Source organism: Lytechinus variegatus, chromosome 4 (genome assembly GCF_018143015.1).
Source record: "Lytechinus variegatus isolate NC3 chromosome 4, Lvar_3.0, whole genome shotgun sequence".
In the NCBI taxonomy this organism is placed as follows: domain Eukaryota; kingdom Metazoa; phylum Echinodermata; class Echinoidea; order Temnopleuroida; family Toxopneustidae; genus Lytechinus; species Lytechinus variegatus.
Window position 1 is genome coordinate 60893758 of NC_054743.1, and position 18499 is coordinate 60912256.

Genomic DNA, 18499 nt, shown 5'->3' on the forward strand with positions numbered 1-18499 from the left:
TGTACCCCGAGACTGGTCCGGATCAGCGAGATACTTATAGTGGTATATGGTCCCCCCCTTTCCCTCTCTTTATGCCTATCACTCAAACAAACCAACTTGATGACTTTCATACTTACACGCTGTTCAAATAGTTCCTTCTCCTGCTCGCCAGTCACAAAGACCTGACGTAGCAACGGTTCCCTTGCTCTCGCAGAGTGGCCAAGAACATTTGTATCATGTGGAACATTATGCCATGCTAGTACCTACATAAAGCAAAGAAAAATAGTCCATTGTTTCAGTTTAAAAGGGAAGAAATCTGATTATATTCAGGGCACCGCTTGAGTAGAAGAAAAATATCATATATGATGCTGGGGAGGAAATGCAGGAGGGCTCAGGTCGATTTCACTCACGAAATGCTCAGACGAGCCTTGGAATATATATATTATAGAGCCTTAGGAAAATGAAAAAGAGCTCTTGAAAATAACCATTCACTGCAAATTAAAGTTTACATTGTAAAGCCAATGTTGCAGACTTTGACAGTAGGTGGAAAGTAACCCTTGAAACCTTTTTGCCAGATCGACTGGTATCACCATACACAATAAAGCATAATATACATGTACTTCACATCCAGACAAATATATGTAGTTATAATTCTTTACAAAAAATGGAGGAAGAAAGCAGCAAATTACTGTCCAAAAGAGATGGAGAAACTAGTTATCGTCCACCCTTATAGTGTTGCAAATCATTCTTTAAAAGATCAATCTAGCTTTTTTTGTGGGGGGGGGGGGTTAATACTTAATACTGAAATTCCCTTTACCTTTAATTTACACTCAATGGCAAGTTCTTCAAACTTTTTCTCACAGTGGCTGGCTGTGTCTTGATCTAAGAAGAATATTCCCGTTGCATAGTGACCAGGCTCTGGGAGCTCTACCTGCTGCTCATCTCTGCATGAATAAAAATAAATGAAGAAACATTTTATGTTTCCCCTTTTGAAACATGAATTTTCACCATTTGGTTGGGGATGGGGGTGAGGGGGGGGGGGATCAGGGCAATAAATATTGTTTCTTGGCTTCTATTTGTAGGGGGGGGGGGGATGGTAAACATGGCACCGAAAATGGAGTTTGAATAACGGCATATGGGGGGGGGGCTCATTAACGAACACATTGGAGGAGAAGATGGAGAGGGGAGAAGGGGGAGGAGATACCCCCCTTTAGCAACTTATGTAAGATCTACGGGGGGCTTTTTGTGGAAATTTTGCAAAAATTACCCTATGAACACCCTAGCATTTAGAGGGGGGGGGGGGGACCGCGTACATGATATGGCACAACGATTTTATAACATGACAAAAACAAATTTCCTTAATAGCAAATGAGGGCCAATTCATTTTTAGTACATGGCTACTCCTACTAGAACTCAGCTACTTGAACCTTCAAAATCTCATTTTCCCTCAGCACAAAAAAATGACCTCCATTCATACTCTGTAAATGTATGTACATAGCACAGAGCTTGAATGGAAATTTATTTGCATTTCACCTTCATGTATCATTCAAGACTCTAATGAAGGACCGGTCTGGGTGATAGCATGGTGAGACATGAAAAGATGAAGGGAGAGGGGGGGAGAGAGAGAAGAAGAGCAAAGGAAGAAAGGGGAGAGAAGAAAAAAAATAAAGAGGAAAAGAGGGGGAGAGACAGAAAGACAGAGGGGGAGAGGGGGATAGAGACAAAGAAAGAGGTATAATAGAGAAAGACAGTAGATAGAGTTTTATAGAGAGTACAGTGAAAAAGAGGAGTGATATGGAAGAGAATAGCTTAAATAAAGAGGGGATCTAAACATAAGATGGGGGGGGGGTGCTAAGAGAGGGATGACAGGTGGAGGGAGAAGTCAGAAAGAGGAAAAGGAGACAGGGATACAAAGCAAATGGGGGAAAAAGATTGAACATGAGACAAGGAATGGGTATGGTCATGGACCCTACAGGGTATGACGGGGGCATAGTCCACTGACTTTATTTCCACTAAGGGTCAAATGAAGGGGGGGGGGGTCAGGGAAACTGCATCTTACTGCTAATTCATTATTGATTGCATAATATCAGTCATTTTATCATCACTAAAAGTCTAACAACTGTTTTTACAGAGTAAACTGGCTAATGAATGGCAGACATTCAAAATCCATAATGGCCTACTTTTTTTTTTTGGGGGGGGCTCTTGAGGAGGGGGGTGTCTCAAAGACTTGCTTTCTAGAGAAAGGGGGAGGAGATGGGGAGACCGGCATATGCCTACATGATGCTACATATATAGATATATATGTAGATGATAAAGGTATTGGTGCACAGGTTTATAGTCTGTGACGTGGCAAAGGTGTCTGGTGGTAAAACTAGGTCAGGCCTTGAGCAGCTCAGGAAGAATTTCATCCCTCATGGGAGAGTGCTGGGAGCTAGCCAGGGTCCCAGGACTTCCCCATTGGCACTCGCTACTCTGTTTTGCATTTATCACAGTATGGTTTTCAAATTAATATGTGAGATTAAAGTCAAACACCAACCCACTCCATAAATGACCAACATTAAAGTCATATTGATTTTGGTAATTAGTAGCAGAGTATTACCCAACCAATAGTTGAATAAAAAAAAATTGGTGTGTTTGTGTCCTTCTCCAGGACCCAAGCTCGATATTATCTGCATGTATGTATTTCAAAATGTAGTTCCCCTGTCCAAGCCCTTTCAATCCCCTCCCCCCCCCCATTTTCTCTCTCTCTCTCTCTCTCTCTCTCTCATCTCACCCCCCCTCCTTATCAACACATTTTCTTCCTGGAAATCTTCAGGTTCAAAACTTGCTATTTAATGCCATGGTCATTTTCCACTTTATTCTCTTCTTTCTCCACTGGGTTGATTTAAACTTTGGTGTTGAAAGCTGGTGTAATTTGGTATTCACAACTCAACACTAGCCAACACTTGAAAGAAGACTGGTGCTAAGATTGATATCACGTTGTGTTGAGCTATCAAAACCTCGAGTACAATTTTTGGTAGCAAACCTACATTTAGTGTTTGTATCTCTCTTAACACATACACCATCATTATAAGCACTTGACAGAAGACCAGTGCTGTGATTGAGATCACTTGGTGTTAGGCTATCAACATCTTGTTTTAATTTTAAATAGCAAACCTACATTCTGAGTTGAAGCTCAATTCAGCAAAGTGAAAGTCTCTCATTCTCACTCGCAACACAAAAACCAAACACCAACACTTGAAGTTGAAATAAGACTGTTACTGAGATTGATATCACTTGGTGCTGAGCTATCAACTCATTGGTATAATTTTTGATAGCAAATCTCTTGTCCAGAGTTGAAGCTGAGTTAACCAACCTAATGTGATAGCACACTCTTGACACAAGCACCACACATCAACACCAACACCTGACATAAGACTGGTGCTGAGAATGATATCACCAAACACCCAACACCAACAGTAACACTTTAAACATTTCTGTGCTCTTTGACCTACCTGAGTATACGTGCATATAGTTTGTGAGGTATGCCTGTCATAACACCAGCGCCATCTCCAGTGTCATTGTCGCCCCCTGTAGCCCCACGATGCTTCATACGGCATAGGATAGTCTGGGCATCTTTTATGATCTACAAGGAAAAATGAAAACAGAAAGATTCCATGCAAGTATTACAAGATGCAAGTACTCATAGATGATTATGTTTCAAATGAACCTAATACAGCTTGTTACAGAACTGAAGCAAATGGCATTTTTGCTCTGAACATTTAAAAAAAAAAACCCTCCATCTTAAAAACCAAATGGAGAATTGTGTACATTAATGAAAAAAATCTACAGAATGAAAAAAAGTGCACATGTAGAATGGTATTGTTTGTTTGACGGTCAAATTTCAGTCTGCCATGTACATCAATGAACAACTCTACAGAACAAAATAACAGTAGAATAGAATAGATATAATTTTGGGGTTTTTTTACTGCCAAATTTGAGCCTGTCTTTGCAGTCTACCCCTCCCCCACCCTCCTTAAAAATGTTTGAAATTTTGTCAGAAAATGAGGACATTTGCCTCCATTAAACCAGTAGACAAGTACATGTAAAAAGAAAAAGGGTTTTGGCTGGACTTCCACATTGGACTTGACCGTTGACTAAGCAATTAATATGCCGTTATCTGATATAGCTGTACATATACAATTACTGTTAGGCTGGATTGACCTTCTGTTAACCTCGGGAGAAAACATGTAGGCCTTTGATATTACCAACAGACAATATAAAGCACATGTGCACTGCCTTACTTCTAAATGGAACAATAGTTTAAAGACATTCCAAAATCTAAAAAGAAAAACGAGTGCAGGTCAATGCTCATCAAAATTAATGTCCACCTGAAGTGGTCTACAATTTTTATGCTGATTTATGACCAACATTCATGAGCGTATTGTATACAAAAACCTTTAACTGAGCAATCGAGGGATAATCCTGCAATGAATGTGCCAAAAATCATCATTACCGGTATGTATTTCTATGAATCTGATACATGTGCATTGTATAAATTCAATTGATGTTTAAACCTACTGTATGATCAAATCTTTAATACTGTATTGCATGTTGGAAGTTTTCAAAGTCACTTTCGTAGAATTTAGGCTATTAGAGACACCACTTTGAAAAAATGTGGCATTAGGCAAGGGATTATGAGCCTAAGCCCCGCTTTCAAAATGCAAAATCAATTGCAATTACTCTAAAATTCTTATTGTGTAAAGTCTTCATAACTTTCGATCATTAAAGTTGGATTTAACTTGAGATTTGAGTCTACACTGTAAATGGATTGCAACTCCTGCGTTACTAGGAGATCATGGGGGCTTTCCAGGGGCTGCAGAACAGTTTTGAAAGTAGGGGAGGGGGCTGCTGACCATGCAGGAAATTATAATTAGATGGTCATTTTATAGATTTGGAAAGAAGTGGGGGGCCTGAAGCCCCCAGCAGCCCCCCCCCCTCGTCCCCTGCCTTTAAAGGCAAATTGAAAAAGAGACTCAAATTGTTGAAAAGAAATGAGATAACATTTTCAAAACATTTGTTATACCAGTTGATATCAACTGACAACACCATATTCTCACCCACCTTATTTGATTGTTCTCCCTTGATATTCACAATAAATCCAACCCCACACGCATCTTTCTCATATTCTGGGTTGTACAGACCCTGGGCTGGGGGTAGGCCTGTATTGGTGTCCAGATGGGGTAATGCCATGGTCAAGCAAGACTGACCTGTAAAACAAGAAAAAAATGCAATACATGTACACATCATTCATCCAAATATATATGACAGACATTTTCCTGCAAAATGAAACCCACAACAATTGATATCATTTTAATACTTTTTTGTTTTGATCATGAATAATCAGATCTTTGGATGTAGATGTACTGTATTAATAGTTGAAGTGTTTGGATTCTATGCTAAGATGAACAGAAATAAAATTGCCATTTCGCCATTAAAAAGGTTATTAGTATTACCTTATATATTACATGACCGGGGGGGGGGGTCACAATCATAAGTAGGCCTACTGTATGACTAGAGTCACACATATGTGCCTTGCTGTGTGCGGTATAAAAGGCATGACTGCTTTGGTCATATTATGCTATTAAAGACTAGAGGATGAACACTGTGTATTGATCATTATTACATGTTTTGGTGTAATGTCTCGTATATATATATGCGTCTGTAAAGTCATAAAAATACTTAAATCTTTGTGAAACACCACAGAGGTCTTCTGCATGAACTTGAGAAAGTAGGCCTAAGACATTTAACAGGCCTATTAAGCGTACACAGACTTGTTAATAATGCACTGTCTAATTATTATCTACATCTACATTGCATAGGGGAGCGACCAAAAAAATAATAGCAAAAAATTAAAAACCCTGACAGTGTTCAATGAGTCAGCCAACAGACCTGACCCCTATATATTTCCACTGCAATCGAAGGTCATTTTCAGGACAAGCATTCAAGGACGGTCATTATCAGACAAGAATTTGAGATGAATGAGGTCACAGGATACAGGCATGTCATAAAGATAGTCAACATGTAGATCTATTCTAGGCTTACTTTCAAACTGTCAATCCACCCCCCAAAAAATAAATAAATAATAATTAAAAAAAATCATTATTTTGCCAGAAACAAATATAACCATATATTATCCTCTATCTCCCTCCCCAAATAAAAAAAAAATCTGTAGAGGGCCGTCTGCATCATCCCGAGTTTTCAAATTAGCACGCTATTTCTGATCCGACAAATTATCCAGATCTGAACAATCTCGAGATTATCTGCAGTGGAGACGCAATTATCGCGCTAGTTCGTAGGACTAATCTCGAGGTTGCAATAGCGCGCTATTTTACGAATTATCGCGCTAATTCGTCGGTCCAGACGCAGTTCGGGTTTATTTATTCACGGCGTCAGACCATAATGCATCGATGCCTCGCTCGAGCAGGAATCGCTCTTCTTGCGATGGTGGAGACGGGGTTTCTTGAATCTCGAGATTAATCGTGAAGAGGGCCAATCGGGCTAAAATCTCGAGATTGAGCAAACTCGGGATGGTGCAGCACCGCCTTAGGTTTCCGGTACTTTACAAATTAAATTTATGTGTACGGAAGGTAACCCAAGAATGCAAACAATCAATTCAATAAAGCATTAACCAAGACTGGAATATGCATTTTTTTAGTGTTTCTTGAATATTACTGTACGACAATACAAAAACAATATGCAAGCCTGCATCTGGGCCTACATGCACTCAACGGATATTAAAGGTACATGTACATGTAAATGCTAGTTTGGTAACGATATCAAAATGAGTTCGTACAGAATCCAATGAAATGACCACCAAAGTGTCTGTTTGTATAAAATAAAATGCATGTGCCAAAGGATTCTGGAAGAAATTGTGTAATTACTGAGAAATCAGCAAATAAGCACAGGATTCGGGTAGAGCGTCAAACCCGACGCTCTAAGCAATAATTATACATTGTCCCACGTGCGCTTATCTGTGTTGGGGATCTTCCGTGTGAACATTTTTCAGCATACATGTAGATTTCAAGATTCACAAAGTTCAGTTAATGTTGCTGTACCAGATCTAGATCCTCGATGATATACTGACAATTAAGCCTTGTTTTACAGACTTTCTCATGAAATCAGTGTTTACTACAACTACTGGAATTTCTCTTTAAATAATGATAACGTTGCGTTCTTTTAGCACTTTACATTTTAATTATTACCCCAGTTATTGGATCCTTGTATGCAGGCCAGCACACAATGTGCATACATAAATGTACTATACTACTATCTCCACTCCCTGGGGAGCATTCCAACAAGACGATAAACTTCCAAAGCTACATGTATGACAGAAGGGGATTTGTTCTTACACTATGATTTGAAAACAGGAGTGGAAATTGCGCAAGACCCTGGGTTTGGACTCCGTCCATCATCCAGGTCACAATTTGATCACATGATCAAAGTCATTGGTGCCACATAAAACAACAAAGGCATTAAAATCACAAAACAATCCCATGCCATGCCCTTCCATGCCCCTAAATGTAAAAACACATTTATTCTGTTGACATTGCATTTGATTTGAGAATTTGAAGGGTGGATCAATATCAAACTTCACTTAAACTTATCGAACAAAGCAAAAAATGTCGGGGCCAGGCTCATACATTCAATTTAAAGAACAAAGAAAAAATAACATTTCAGACAACAGCTACATGTATATCAGATACAAAATCAGGTAAATTCATGACGGTCTCCTGCATTCATTAATTGATATTTTTATAACATTATAAAAAAATGAAGTTTATGCTCAGATCATTATTTTGGGTTAATGATGTTTATTACCTTTGTTATATGATTTATCAATAAAGAGGTGATTTATAATATAATTTTGTATTCATTATGTTAGGCCAATAGGCCTTTTGTTTACCATTATGGACTATTTTGTATATTACATACACACATTAGATTTTGTATTATTTTGAATGCAGTACAAAGAAACGTTTACCAAACGTGTACAGCAGTTCACAGAGAAAAATATTCCTTGTATCACAACAATTTGCTGTGCATACTGGAAGCATGTTTTATTATCAGACTGAGCAGAACTTTGTGAAATCATTTCTAATCAATACTGCTTACTTGAGGAATAAATTATTCTGTGGTATAGTACAGTCTTGATTATTCTTTAAATAATCCAATTAATTTTGTTATTTCATATATTATAGACCAGAAAATAGAGCAAAGTCTAGTTTGCACAAAATTAAATCTAATGATGAGAAAATACTGTAGATAGAGACCTTCTCTTCTCAGTTCAATGAAGGAAAAATTTTGAAAGGTTTCATTCAGAAATCTTGGAGATAAGATCGTGATGTAGACCTAATAATGAAGAATAATAATATGCAACATTTATATAGCGCTTAACCCTAAAAAGACTGGGGGCTGATTCAGCCCCCCCCCCCGACATTTTTCGTTATGAATCCACCGCTCAAATTTTTTGGCCGCGTCGCTCACTGACTTTTTACATTCAAGTCTCGCGCAACTTCTGAGACCAAATTTGCGACCCCCGGGTACGCAGCTAAGAAATTACTCATCATTTTGTAAATGCATGCAGACCCAAAATTGCACAAAAACATGAATTGATTACACCTGGGTGGAGAGTGACAAATGCAGATAAACACTTTGCCAAATGACGCGAGTGTTGTGGTGGGAATTGAACCTTGGACCTAGTAGTTCAAAGTCCAGAGACTTACCCAATCTGCCACAACAACAAAATGCCATGCCAGTGACAGTAAAGTAAGTAATGACAGAAATATTTCTCAGCTGGAGAATACAATGACTATAAATGTAAAGGTAAAATTAAATTAACAAAAGAGAAATAGATCATAAACAAGAAAAAAAGATCAATGAAAAGATAACATCATAAATCCATTTTTATTCCATTCCTTGTTTTTATTTGACAATAAGTCATAATTGACTATTTTTGCCACTCACTGTATAACTGGGTAACAATTTTATTGAATAATATCATTTTCATTTCTTATTTCTATTTTTTTTCTTCCCTTTTTTCAATCATTTTTGGTATATTCGTTCCTTTTTTTTCTATGAAAAAACGAACAATACAAACATTTAATACTATAAGGTCGTTGATCGATGATCTATGTGATATTATATGAAAGAAAATCATTCTAACAAGGGGGGGCTAACATTTTAACAGGTTTTCTGTATATACTCTGAATTCTCAGTGTACCAAGCATCATTTGTGATATATTTGTTTTTTTTTTCTTTACAATTCAATTAATCTCAGTGGCCTGAGATAATAAAGATGTGAATGAGACAACAAGTATGCCCAGTTGTTGTGTGTCCAGACAAGTTGTGTGTCCAGCCATTTGGAAAAATAAACAAGCAAAGTCACATAAATTTCTAGTAACGTAACATTACAACAAAACTGAAGATTACAACTATTCAATTAATTTTGCTTTGTTTGTAATTCAAAGCCAAAAAGGAGGCTTCAAAATGTTAAAGTGTCCAGATTACACCCCCCACCCCCTTTAAATACATATTGTTGACTTTTAGATGTACTACCGGAACTTATTGATGATGATGATGATGATGATAAATGATGCTTTGGTATGGTGGTGTTGGTTGGTGGTGGTTGTGCTGATGTGATGGAGCATGATGATGATGATGATTCACGGAGGCTCGATAGCTCGATCAGTCGGTAGAGCGGGGGTTTCGGATTCCGGTGACCCGGGTTTGATTCCCAAATGGTGCGCTAGTGCCATTTAGTAAGGCATTTATCCTCATTACCAATAATACCAAGTCCCTCGGAGAGGACCTCAAGCCATTAGTCCCTGGTTGCTTGCTCACACTCACCATGCTCACAGGCATTAGTACTTTCTTAGCAGTCAGGTAAAAAAAAACTCGGTACAACAATAACATAATGATGTGAATGAGACGGATAATGATGATGTCGATGATGATTGGTGATATGATAATAATAATTATGATCAGATGATGCTATTGTCTTGATGATGCTGGTGATGGTAATTGATGAATGATACGTAGTGGTACTGGTAGATCTATATGATGATGTTAGTTAATGTTTGCCTCCTGGAATACAGTATATCTGAAGACGGTTCTATGAACATAGTAAACTTTATTTCTACTACAAAAATACCAAATAGAAACATGGAGGTGGACATGGTGGAAGAGAAGTTAGACTGACCTGACCGACGACGTAGACCGAGATTACGATGTGTGAGTTGCTGATGCAGCAGCACCGGTACAGCGCACACTCACAGTCACGTCGTTTCCAAAGAAGATCGAAGCAGCTGGGATGTGGAATTGGAACTTGATGCCTGATGTTGCAAATTCTCAGGAGTCGACCATCAATAATGTGACTTTCACCTGATTTGAACAGTCTTGATTATCCTCCAACTGCTTGAGGACAAGCAATTTTTTTTAATGGACCATCAATTCCAATCGTCTTCAAATGTTTGCTGTCTTCAGTCTTCTCTACGATACAAAGTTTAGCGCGCTGTATACTGTATGGCTTATATGTGCATGAGCTTGGTTGATGCAGAATGGCCCCGCTAGCCTGGGGATCACACACGTGCAGGCGACCGGCTAGTCTGTGATCTAAACAAAAATGAGCTGAGATAGCTGCTATGACTGACCGAGACGAAATATTTTTTAAAAGAAACAAATTGATGAAAAATGTGAATAATTACTTATTTATAGGCATGTATAAAAGGAGTGCTGACATTGATTGTTTTGCTTTGGTATTTTGTTTCTTCTTCTTTTCATTAAATTAACAAGTATTTGAGCCCGAGCAAAATACGGGTTAAAAAAGATCTGCTCTGAATATACCCGGTGCTATATTCGTCTTGGCATTTCATTATAATAATCATCATAATTTGTCCTAAGTAAAGGTCGTCAAATAATTATGGACATATCATCTACATGTAATAAATATAGGATCGTTTCGAGCTCGCTCCACGATTCTGGCAATTTCTATCTTGCATAACAAATAATTACAAATTATTCATGATTACCTTGCACAACGACTAAAACGTGGGAAATAATTAAATAATCAAAACATTGCAGTTCATTCAGGTACCACAATCACGCTCTCACACGATGCTCAGCTTGGTCAGCCAATCAACGCACGATATTATAATTGATTTCCTTATTTGGAAACAATACTTCCATATTGAGCCCGAGCGCCGTGATATTCTAGCCAATCAGAAAACTCGATTTTCCAGACTCCTCCAAATGAGCATGCAGCCGAAGCCACAATCCAAGCGTGATTTGTAAGTAATATTGAAAAACGCGTAGAAAGGTCGTACATGAAGCGGCATTTCCATTTCAAGAAATGACATGAGCCATCGACATGAAGAGTTTGTTGACCGTCATTCGTGTGTTGTTTTGAAATTTAAAGCACGTGTATTTGTTTACATTTAAGAAATGGGGGGGGGGGGGGTACTCGACCACAAATGTCCTGACACGTGCACCAACCAGCCTGGAATCTGGAATTCAGATAATAAATGACCCTTACTTACACCATGGACCTACCACTCAAGGTTAAAATAAAATTTGAAATTTCAATATGGCCATACCGGGCATATGGATATATCACAGATGGCCGGCGACCACCTGCAATTAGTAAATTACATAATACTAATATGTATATGTTTAAAAAATACATGCATACTTTACATCATCATTCTGTATTCCTTAATAGGACAATATTGCTGTTGCTGAGCAAGCATATTTTAGATGCATTTGATCTATTATCAGTATATAAAAGAGTACATATGCCTAGAAATGGGAAGATATAGGTAGGTCTATTAAAGGTCAAGTCCACCCCAGGAAAATGCTGACCAATACATAGAAAAAAAATCAAACTAGCATATAGTGCTGAAAATTTCATCAAAATCTGATGTAAAATAAGAAAGTTTTGACATTTTAAAATTTCGCTTATTTTTCACAAAACAGTGATATATCAGTGCACAACTAGGTGTGTCAGTCGATGATGTCCATCACTCGCTGTTTCTTTTGTTTTTTTATTATTTGAATTAGTCAATATTTCATTTTTTAAAGATTTGACAATAAGGACCAACTTGACTGAACCATTATTAGACGATGCTAATTCCACTTGTGCAGGGAGGAATCAATCATCGTTTCAATTGACAATGATGAGAAAATTAGAATATCTTATGTCATGAAATAAAAAAAAGAAATAGTGAGTGGATGACTTCATAGTCTCCTCATTTGCATACCAGCCAGGATGTGCATCCTGTTTTGTGAAATAAGCGAAACTTTAAAACGTCACAACGTTCTTATTTTACATCCGATTTTGATGAAATTTTCAGTGTTATGCTTGTTGGATTTTTCTCTTCACTAAATCAACTTATTGTTGGGGTGGACTTGTCCTTCAAAAAAAATCAAAATCTCACCATGCACTGTTAAAATAGAATGCCGTGAGGTATTATGATTTGATCACGGAATGAAAATAGGCCCTAGTGAGTTGACAAGCTTTTATTTATTTTACAACTGACTCATTGGGCTCATTTCTTTGATCATTAAAAAGAAATAAGAATAACATCCCTATAAACTCTTACCAATAGCTCTATGCTCTTACACTATAATCTTCAGGCACACGGATTGAAGCTTTGATTAACAAGTGGGTCTGCATGCAAAGACTAGCACATAAACTACTAAACTTGCTACTTCAATTTATAGAGGGCCTTCAGTAGTTAACTCATTGTAGGCTGCACATTCAGACCCTTGACTAGAGTGGATTAGGGTTTGTACACCAGACTACTCTGTACCTCTCTTTATGATTGCAGCCCCGCCCTCACCTTCCCCATCTCCCTCCCCCCGGGGAGGAGGCACTTAAATTGACGAGTGGATACCATGCGCGACCAAAAAAACACGTAAAAGGGATGTCTTTTTCACGATGGGGCACGTTACGTACGTAACGTGATAAGGGTGTCAAAAACACAAAATAATTAAAAAAGGGCATCTATTTCGCTAGGAAATTACGTGTTTAGGGTCGAATTGGCGGGGATGAATAAAAAAATAATAAAAATTTTATGAAGGATGTCTTTTTTGCCCCAACACTTCGTGTTTAGAGTCCGATTTGCGCGAGGTGTAGAAGCTGGGGTCGTACTAAACCAAATAAGGTAAAGCCGGCGATCCGAAGGACCCGTAACAATAAAACATCCTGTACTTGTTTAGGGGTTCATTTCAGGGAATATTTGCCAAGAGTATAATTTCCAATACCTGTTAAGGGTAGGGTTTCACACGCCAATACTTGTTAAGGGGTGCATTTTCAGAACATGAAAATTACGTGTTTAGGGTGCTTTTCGAGACCCCATCATGGTCGCGCATGGTATCCACTCGTGAATGGAAGTGGCCCCGGGCCATCTCCCTCCCCCATCCCTCCACCATGGATAGGCCACCGACTGCATGGTCGCTCTCCAATCTCTACTCAGAACATTTTGGATCGCTCGTCATAACAGAAAAATTATGGAGGCTGGTCGGGGCATGTCGGGGGCAGATCGAAGGGTTTGGAAGGGGGCGTACCCCACGTGATAATTTCACCCCATAGAGGGAGATACATTGTATACCCACTATCGATCATCATGTAGGCCTGTAGGCCTATCATGTCCTCTCCGAGTTTGATATTGCATACACCTAGTGAACACCCTACTTTGCGTATACGCCCGTGCTTTGACGAATATTGTATCCAAAATGAAATAGGTCGACAGTTAATTTTGTCCATTTTGTATTTTAAATCATCGATTTCATCTTTAAATATATGCATATGATGTTTGATTATCTTTATGAGAGGAGTGGTGAAAAGAGACAGACAGATGTGACACCATAATCCCATAGAAATGTGTAGACCTTGACTCATCTCTTCATATTTTTTTCCTTCTTTTCCGTTTCAAGCAGATCCAATAAAATTTTCCAACGAGTACCGAGTCTGAATTTACCAGACTCGCGAGGCGTCATTACGAAACTCGCCAATCACCGCTAGTCTAAGTTAGTGAGACATTGTTATTATGAACGTTATTTTACAAAGTTTATTTAAATATCTAAAAAGTAATACCTATTACTTAAATCCCCAAAATGTATTAATAATTCTATATTCATTCATAATGAGATGGATTCATACTACTCATGCTTTTAAAATTCCCGGAAATTTAACTTTATAAAATTTCTGGGTTTGTGACTAAGCCTATGTAAACATCTCCACGTGCGTTTTTTACTACGATTCGTGAAGGTCACTTTGTACTCCACGCGAGACGGATGCCGCATCTTTGTGTAAGCTTTGGATACAAGTACATCGCGGATCGGAGGCGCGCGGCGGGAATTGGAATCGAACGAACAGTATTCGTTGCCGCTTTCTCCAAGGCGATACACCACAGAAACGTCCTCTTCTAGCGTTCTCTTATTTTCTCTGGCAATCATTGTGTCTGTTACAGTCTTTTACTGCTATTTCTTTGCCCATCGTCGACAGTTCACAGCTTGGTTTTCAATCAGTTGTTCTTCTCTCGGTTCTTCTGGACAAAGCGAACATTGTTTCTGATGGCAAATTCTACCATGCTTCAATCTTGTCCAATCGCCATCCACCGCCAAACACCCGATAGCGAGGTTCTAGAAGAAGTGCCTTCCCTCTTCAAGTCACCGGGTGTTGAGTTGGACAGTCTTTCCGGATTCAGTGTCGCCCGAGACATCAACGAAAATTTGGACTCCTTCGACACTGGATTTTCTCGCCTTTCGAACTCTTTCACATCAGGGAAATCGTACCCACCCTCATCTCAATGTTTGTGGAGAAAATATGGCGTTGGAATCAATTGCGAAGAAGGAGGGGAACAACTTGGACAACACGAGATGGCCGTTTGTGGTAAGTGTTCGAGTATCATAGCCCAAATCATGATACAGATCTACCACTTCTAATCGTTTCATAGGCTTGAAATTGTAATTCAACGTGTCTCCTTTTTTCTTTTTTTGGTTGGTAGGTCTTCTTACCGTTAAACCAAATTTACAGTATTATGGGATCTTCTTTAAATTAGGTTTCTGTACACTCGATATTGTATGCTCTAAACTAATTTACTCTAGGCCTAAACAAAATTTGTTGTTAATATAATATCATCATGTCGTCAACTACCATAATCATTTCATCATCATTTATCATCATCATCATCATGAAACATGCAGATCTAAATAATCATCGCCTTCACTATCAATTACGAAGATCACATTAGAAAGTAATTGATCGTCGTCATCATCATCATCATTTATCATCATTATCATCATCACCATCATTTGTCATCATCATTTGATCATCATCATCATCATGCCCCACCATGGCACCACCATTGGCACCACCACTGGCACCACATCAGTTCTAAAAGAATATTTTATTTATCTTTTAATAACTAGAAATTTACCAGCCTTCAGCCCAAGAATCTTTATCTAAATGAGGGGGAGGTGGGGGGGGGGTGTATTTACTTCATTGTTAGAAGTCATCGCGCGTCATGAGTTTCATTTTTATTCCTTTTTTTTCTCTTCTAGACTCTAGTAGAATCTATTTTGTTTGAATTGCTCCGATCTACATGGGATCGATTTTTAATAAGGATATTTTTATGTTTCCAATTCTGCAGGAACGCATGTAGATGAAAGAGTACTTCCCGGGTTCAGATACCGCGTGCGCATCCCATCGAAGACGAGAGGGGACCGCTACCAGTTTGGAGGCAGGGCACTCCATCTCCTTCGCATCGGACAAGGCTACGGGAAGCGCCTAACCTTCGAGGACCAGTATGCCAACATCAACACAAACTTCTTCTGGTCAGACACCCTACCCAACGGCTATGCCTTCATCATCAGCGCCGTCGAACCGGGGGATGAATTCGTGGTGTGCCATCAGAACCGACGTCCATTCGGTCGCGCAACCGTCATCGCAACGAGCCAACGTCAAGTCGAGATCAGTTCCTCGATCACCGAAGACAAGGATGTCGTGAAGAGGGTGATTGTTGCGATGCAGATTTCGGTGCAATACACATGCGAGCCTCACGGGATGATGTCGCTGAGAGCAGATGAGATCGTGGACGTGATGGGAGTCGCTGTTGTGAAGAAAAGTGCCAAAAGTTTGAGAGCGGTTACGAGATGCGTGGAAGAGGTCGAGATTCCTGGACACGGTGAATGTCTACTCTTCGACGAGAGTGAATAAACATAACTCTTGTTTCTAAAGTTAAATGGCGATATTTATGGTGACTCATATTAACAATACATGTATCAGGCCCTAGGTGATAATGCTCCTGCTCTTACAGAGTAAAGTATGAAAGACTGAATATTTTATTAATGGGGTGTTGCAAGAAACTTGCGATCAATTGCAAGTCTATTTTTGGTCCCTAAATGTCTTGCAGTTAGTTGCAAATTAGTGATTGATCGCTAATCTGCTTCTTGAAACACGAAATTTTATCTGCTTTGCTACAGCTAACGGGGAACTATCAGTTGTAAAATTGCAACAGAATATTTTAATTGATCGCAAATACTTTCTTGCAACACCCCCTTAGTCTAATTCGAGGATTTTCTTTTTAATCTCTATATACTTCCATGGTGTAAACATATGTAGAAAGACAAATTGGCTATCCCACCAGTTATCCTCCACCCCCCCCCCCAAAAAAAAAGGTAAGATTCCCCTTCTTGGATTTTTTTCCAACAGTGTTAATCTATGTGGAGTGATTTTCTTGCAGGTTTATATATTTGTGCAGTACCCCCCCCCCACAAAAAAAGGAGGAGATTGGGTTGGTCGTTAGGGATGGTGTATTTCTAATACTTTAAATAATAATGTTATATCATTATGAACAAATATTTATGTGTGTGAATGTGAGCTACTTGTAGCTAAAATAAATGCTTCAGCTACATTTATGATTGTGTGCAAAGCAATGTGCTTTGTTTGAAGAACCAAAGTTTATAACATGTATGTTTTAGTGTATATATTCCATTGAGTCTAACTTTATTATGTACAGTAGTATTTCTAGTCACGTCTGCTGGAATAAGAGGTTTTGTAAAATATTCACATTTTCCTTTGTTGACAACATAAAACATTTTGTGTTATATATAACGAAACTTCAGCTATGCAAAAAGCAAAAAATGTTTAGTACAGTGAATCCAAAGGTCGTGTGGTTTCAATTAACATTACAACCGCATGGACTTTATGATAGGACTTTGTTGAAAATTGAATTATTGTTAATGTGAAATTAAATATCAATGATAGAGGAATACTACTGTTGAATTGTACCTGTAATCAAAGGAGGAATCCATGCTTTTATTCAACATTTTGATGATAAAGAATCGGGTGACATTCATCTTAAAATATGAATGGGAATACCCTTCGCCCGCCCGCCTCACACCTTGAAGATAAATGCACAATTTAATGCAATAAATATCTTTATTTTATTTTAGGACAATCCATTGCATTTCCTTCTCAACCAATCTTAATCTTTCTCTCTCTTTCAAACTACTGCATCTAAGATCTCTTGCTCTCTTTCATAATTCTCTTCCTGTCATATTTTGCTAACCAGTATTTCATATTTTATGGTGTTTTGTTTTACTCTTTATACTTGTAAAGGTTTTTTTTGTCTTGCCATTCGATTATTTCATTTAAGTAGTTTTAAAATAACTTATTTAAGGCATGTTTGCATCAACAAAATTCATTGTTGGGTATTGTATTAATTTTAATGCAGTTCCATCAATAAATCACAAATATGCATTATGATGATGACATTATGATGATAAGCCTGTTATGATAGAATTTTATCATTATTTCACAAAAAAGTGCTTTATCTTAGTATGCCTAACATGTACGTGTATGTTTTTCAGTATTGGACTTCCATGATGACCGCACAAAGACATTTTCAGAGTTTAATCCTGTTTAAAAAAAATGTTTAGTGTATGGATATGTATTTGTGTGTATTGCATACAATAAAATGCATCCAATGTAATATGAATAGCTCTATGGTAATATCGTTCATTTTGATGTATTTGCCATTTACTTCTCATTTTTCTTCAATTCATTGTTAAGATTTTAAATAATATATTACAGCATCATCTCTTTCTCGATGTAGGATTGATACATGAATATTTTCTATAAAATTTAGGTACTAATTTCGAGAGCGAAAGAGAACGAGAGGGACAGGAGCAGAGAGAAAGGGTCGGTATTTAGAAGGGGGGGGGGGAGAAAGAGTAAACGTGCATATCTCCCATGCAGATTTGATGATGATTTTTTTTTTTGGGGGGGGGTACTTTGCTTTATAAGGCTTGAATATGATTAAATTTTCTCAAATCATGGAGCTACTAGTGGCTCTATGCTCAAATATGGACATGCAGTCTACCTAATCGTGAAAAGAAGGGTCAAGATACATGTACTTCTTGTAGATTTCCGGCCAGGGGTCTCGTTAGGGTCGCACCATTAGATTCCCGGGGGGGG

General features: G+C 38.3%; 2 protein-coding genes across 2 annotated transcripts in view; one reads left to right on the forward strand and one right to left on the reverse strand.

Annotated features, from left to right (window-relative positions):
- LOC121413135 (putative glutamate synthase [NADPH]) overlaps positions 1–14475 on the reverse strand; it is a 70355-nt gene extending 55880 nt beyond the window's left edge. The window contains exons 1-5 of the mRNA XM_041605899.1: positions 14394–14475; positions 5083–5228; positions 3474–3604; positions 797–923; positions 113–242 (exon numbers count right to left, since the gene is read on the reverse strand). Of these exons, the coding sequence (XP_041461833.1) occupies positions 113–242; positions 797–923; positions 3474–3604; positions 5083–5228; positions 14394–14475 (616 nt within the window). The remainder of the gene's footprint in view (positions 1–112; positions 243–796; positions 924–3473; positions 3605–5082; positions 5229–14393) is intronic.
- Positions 14373–18025, forward strand: LOC121414437. The gene is made up of 2 exons (XM_041607613.1): positions 14373–14911; positions 15672–18025. Exons 1-2 carry the CDS (start codon positions 14593–14595, stop codon positions 16235–16237), a joined length of 885 nt encoding a protein of 294 aa, XP_041463547.1. The 5' UTR covers positions 14373–14592; the 3' UTR covers positions 16238–18025.
- The last annotated feature ends 474 nt before the right edge of the window (positions 18026–18499 follow it).

Bases quoted from the DNA above. Each gene is read 5' to 3' on its own strand.
- LOC121414437 (XM_041607613.1), top strand. From the start codon at position 14,593: ATGGCAAATTCTACCATGCTTCAATCTTGTCCAATCGCCATCCACCGC. The intron at 14,912-15,671 runs GTAAGTGTTCGA...CCAATTCTGCAG, and splicing joins ACACGAGATGGCCGTTTGTG to GAACGCATGTAGATGAAAGA.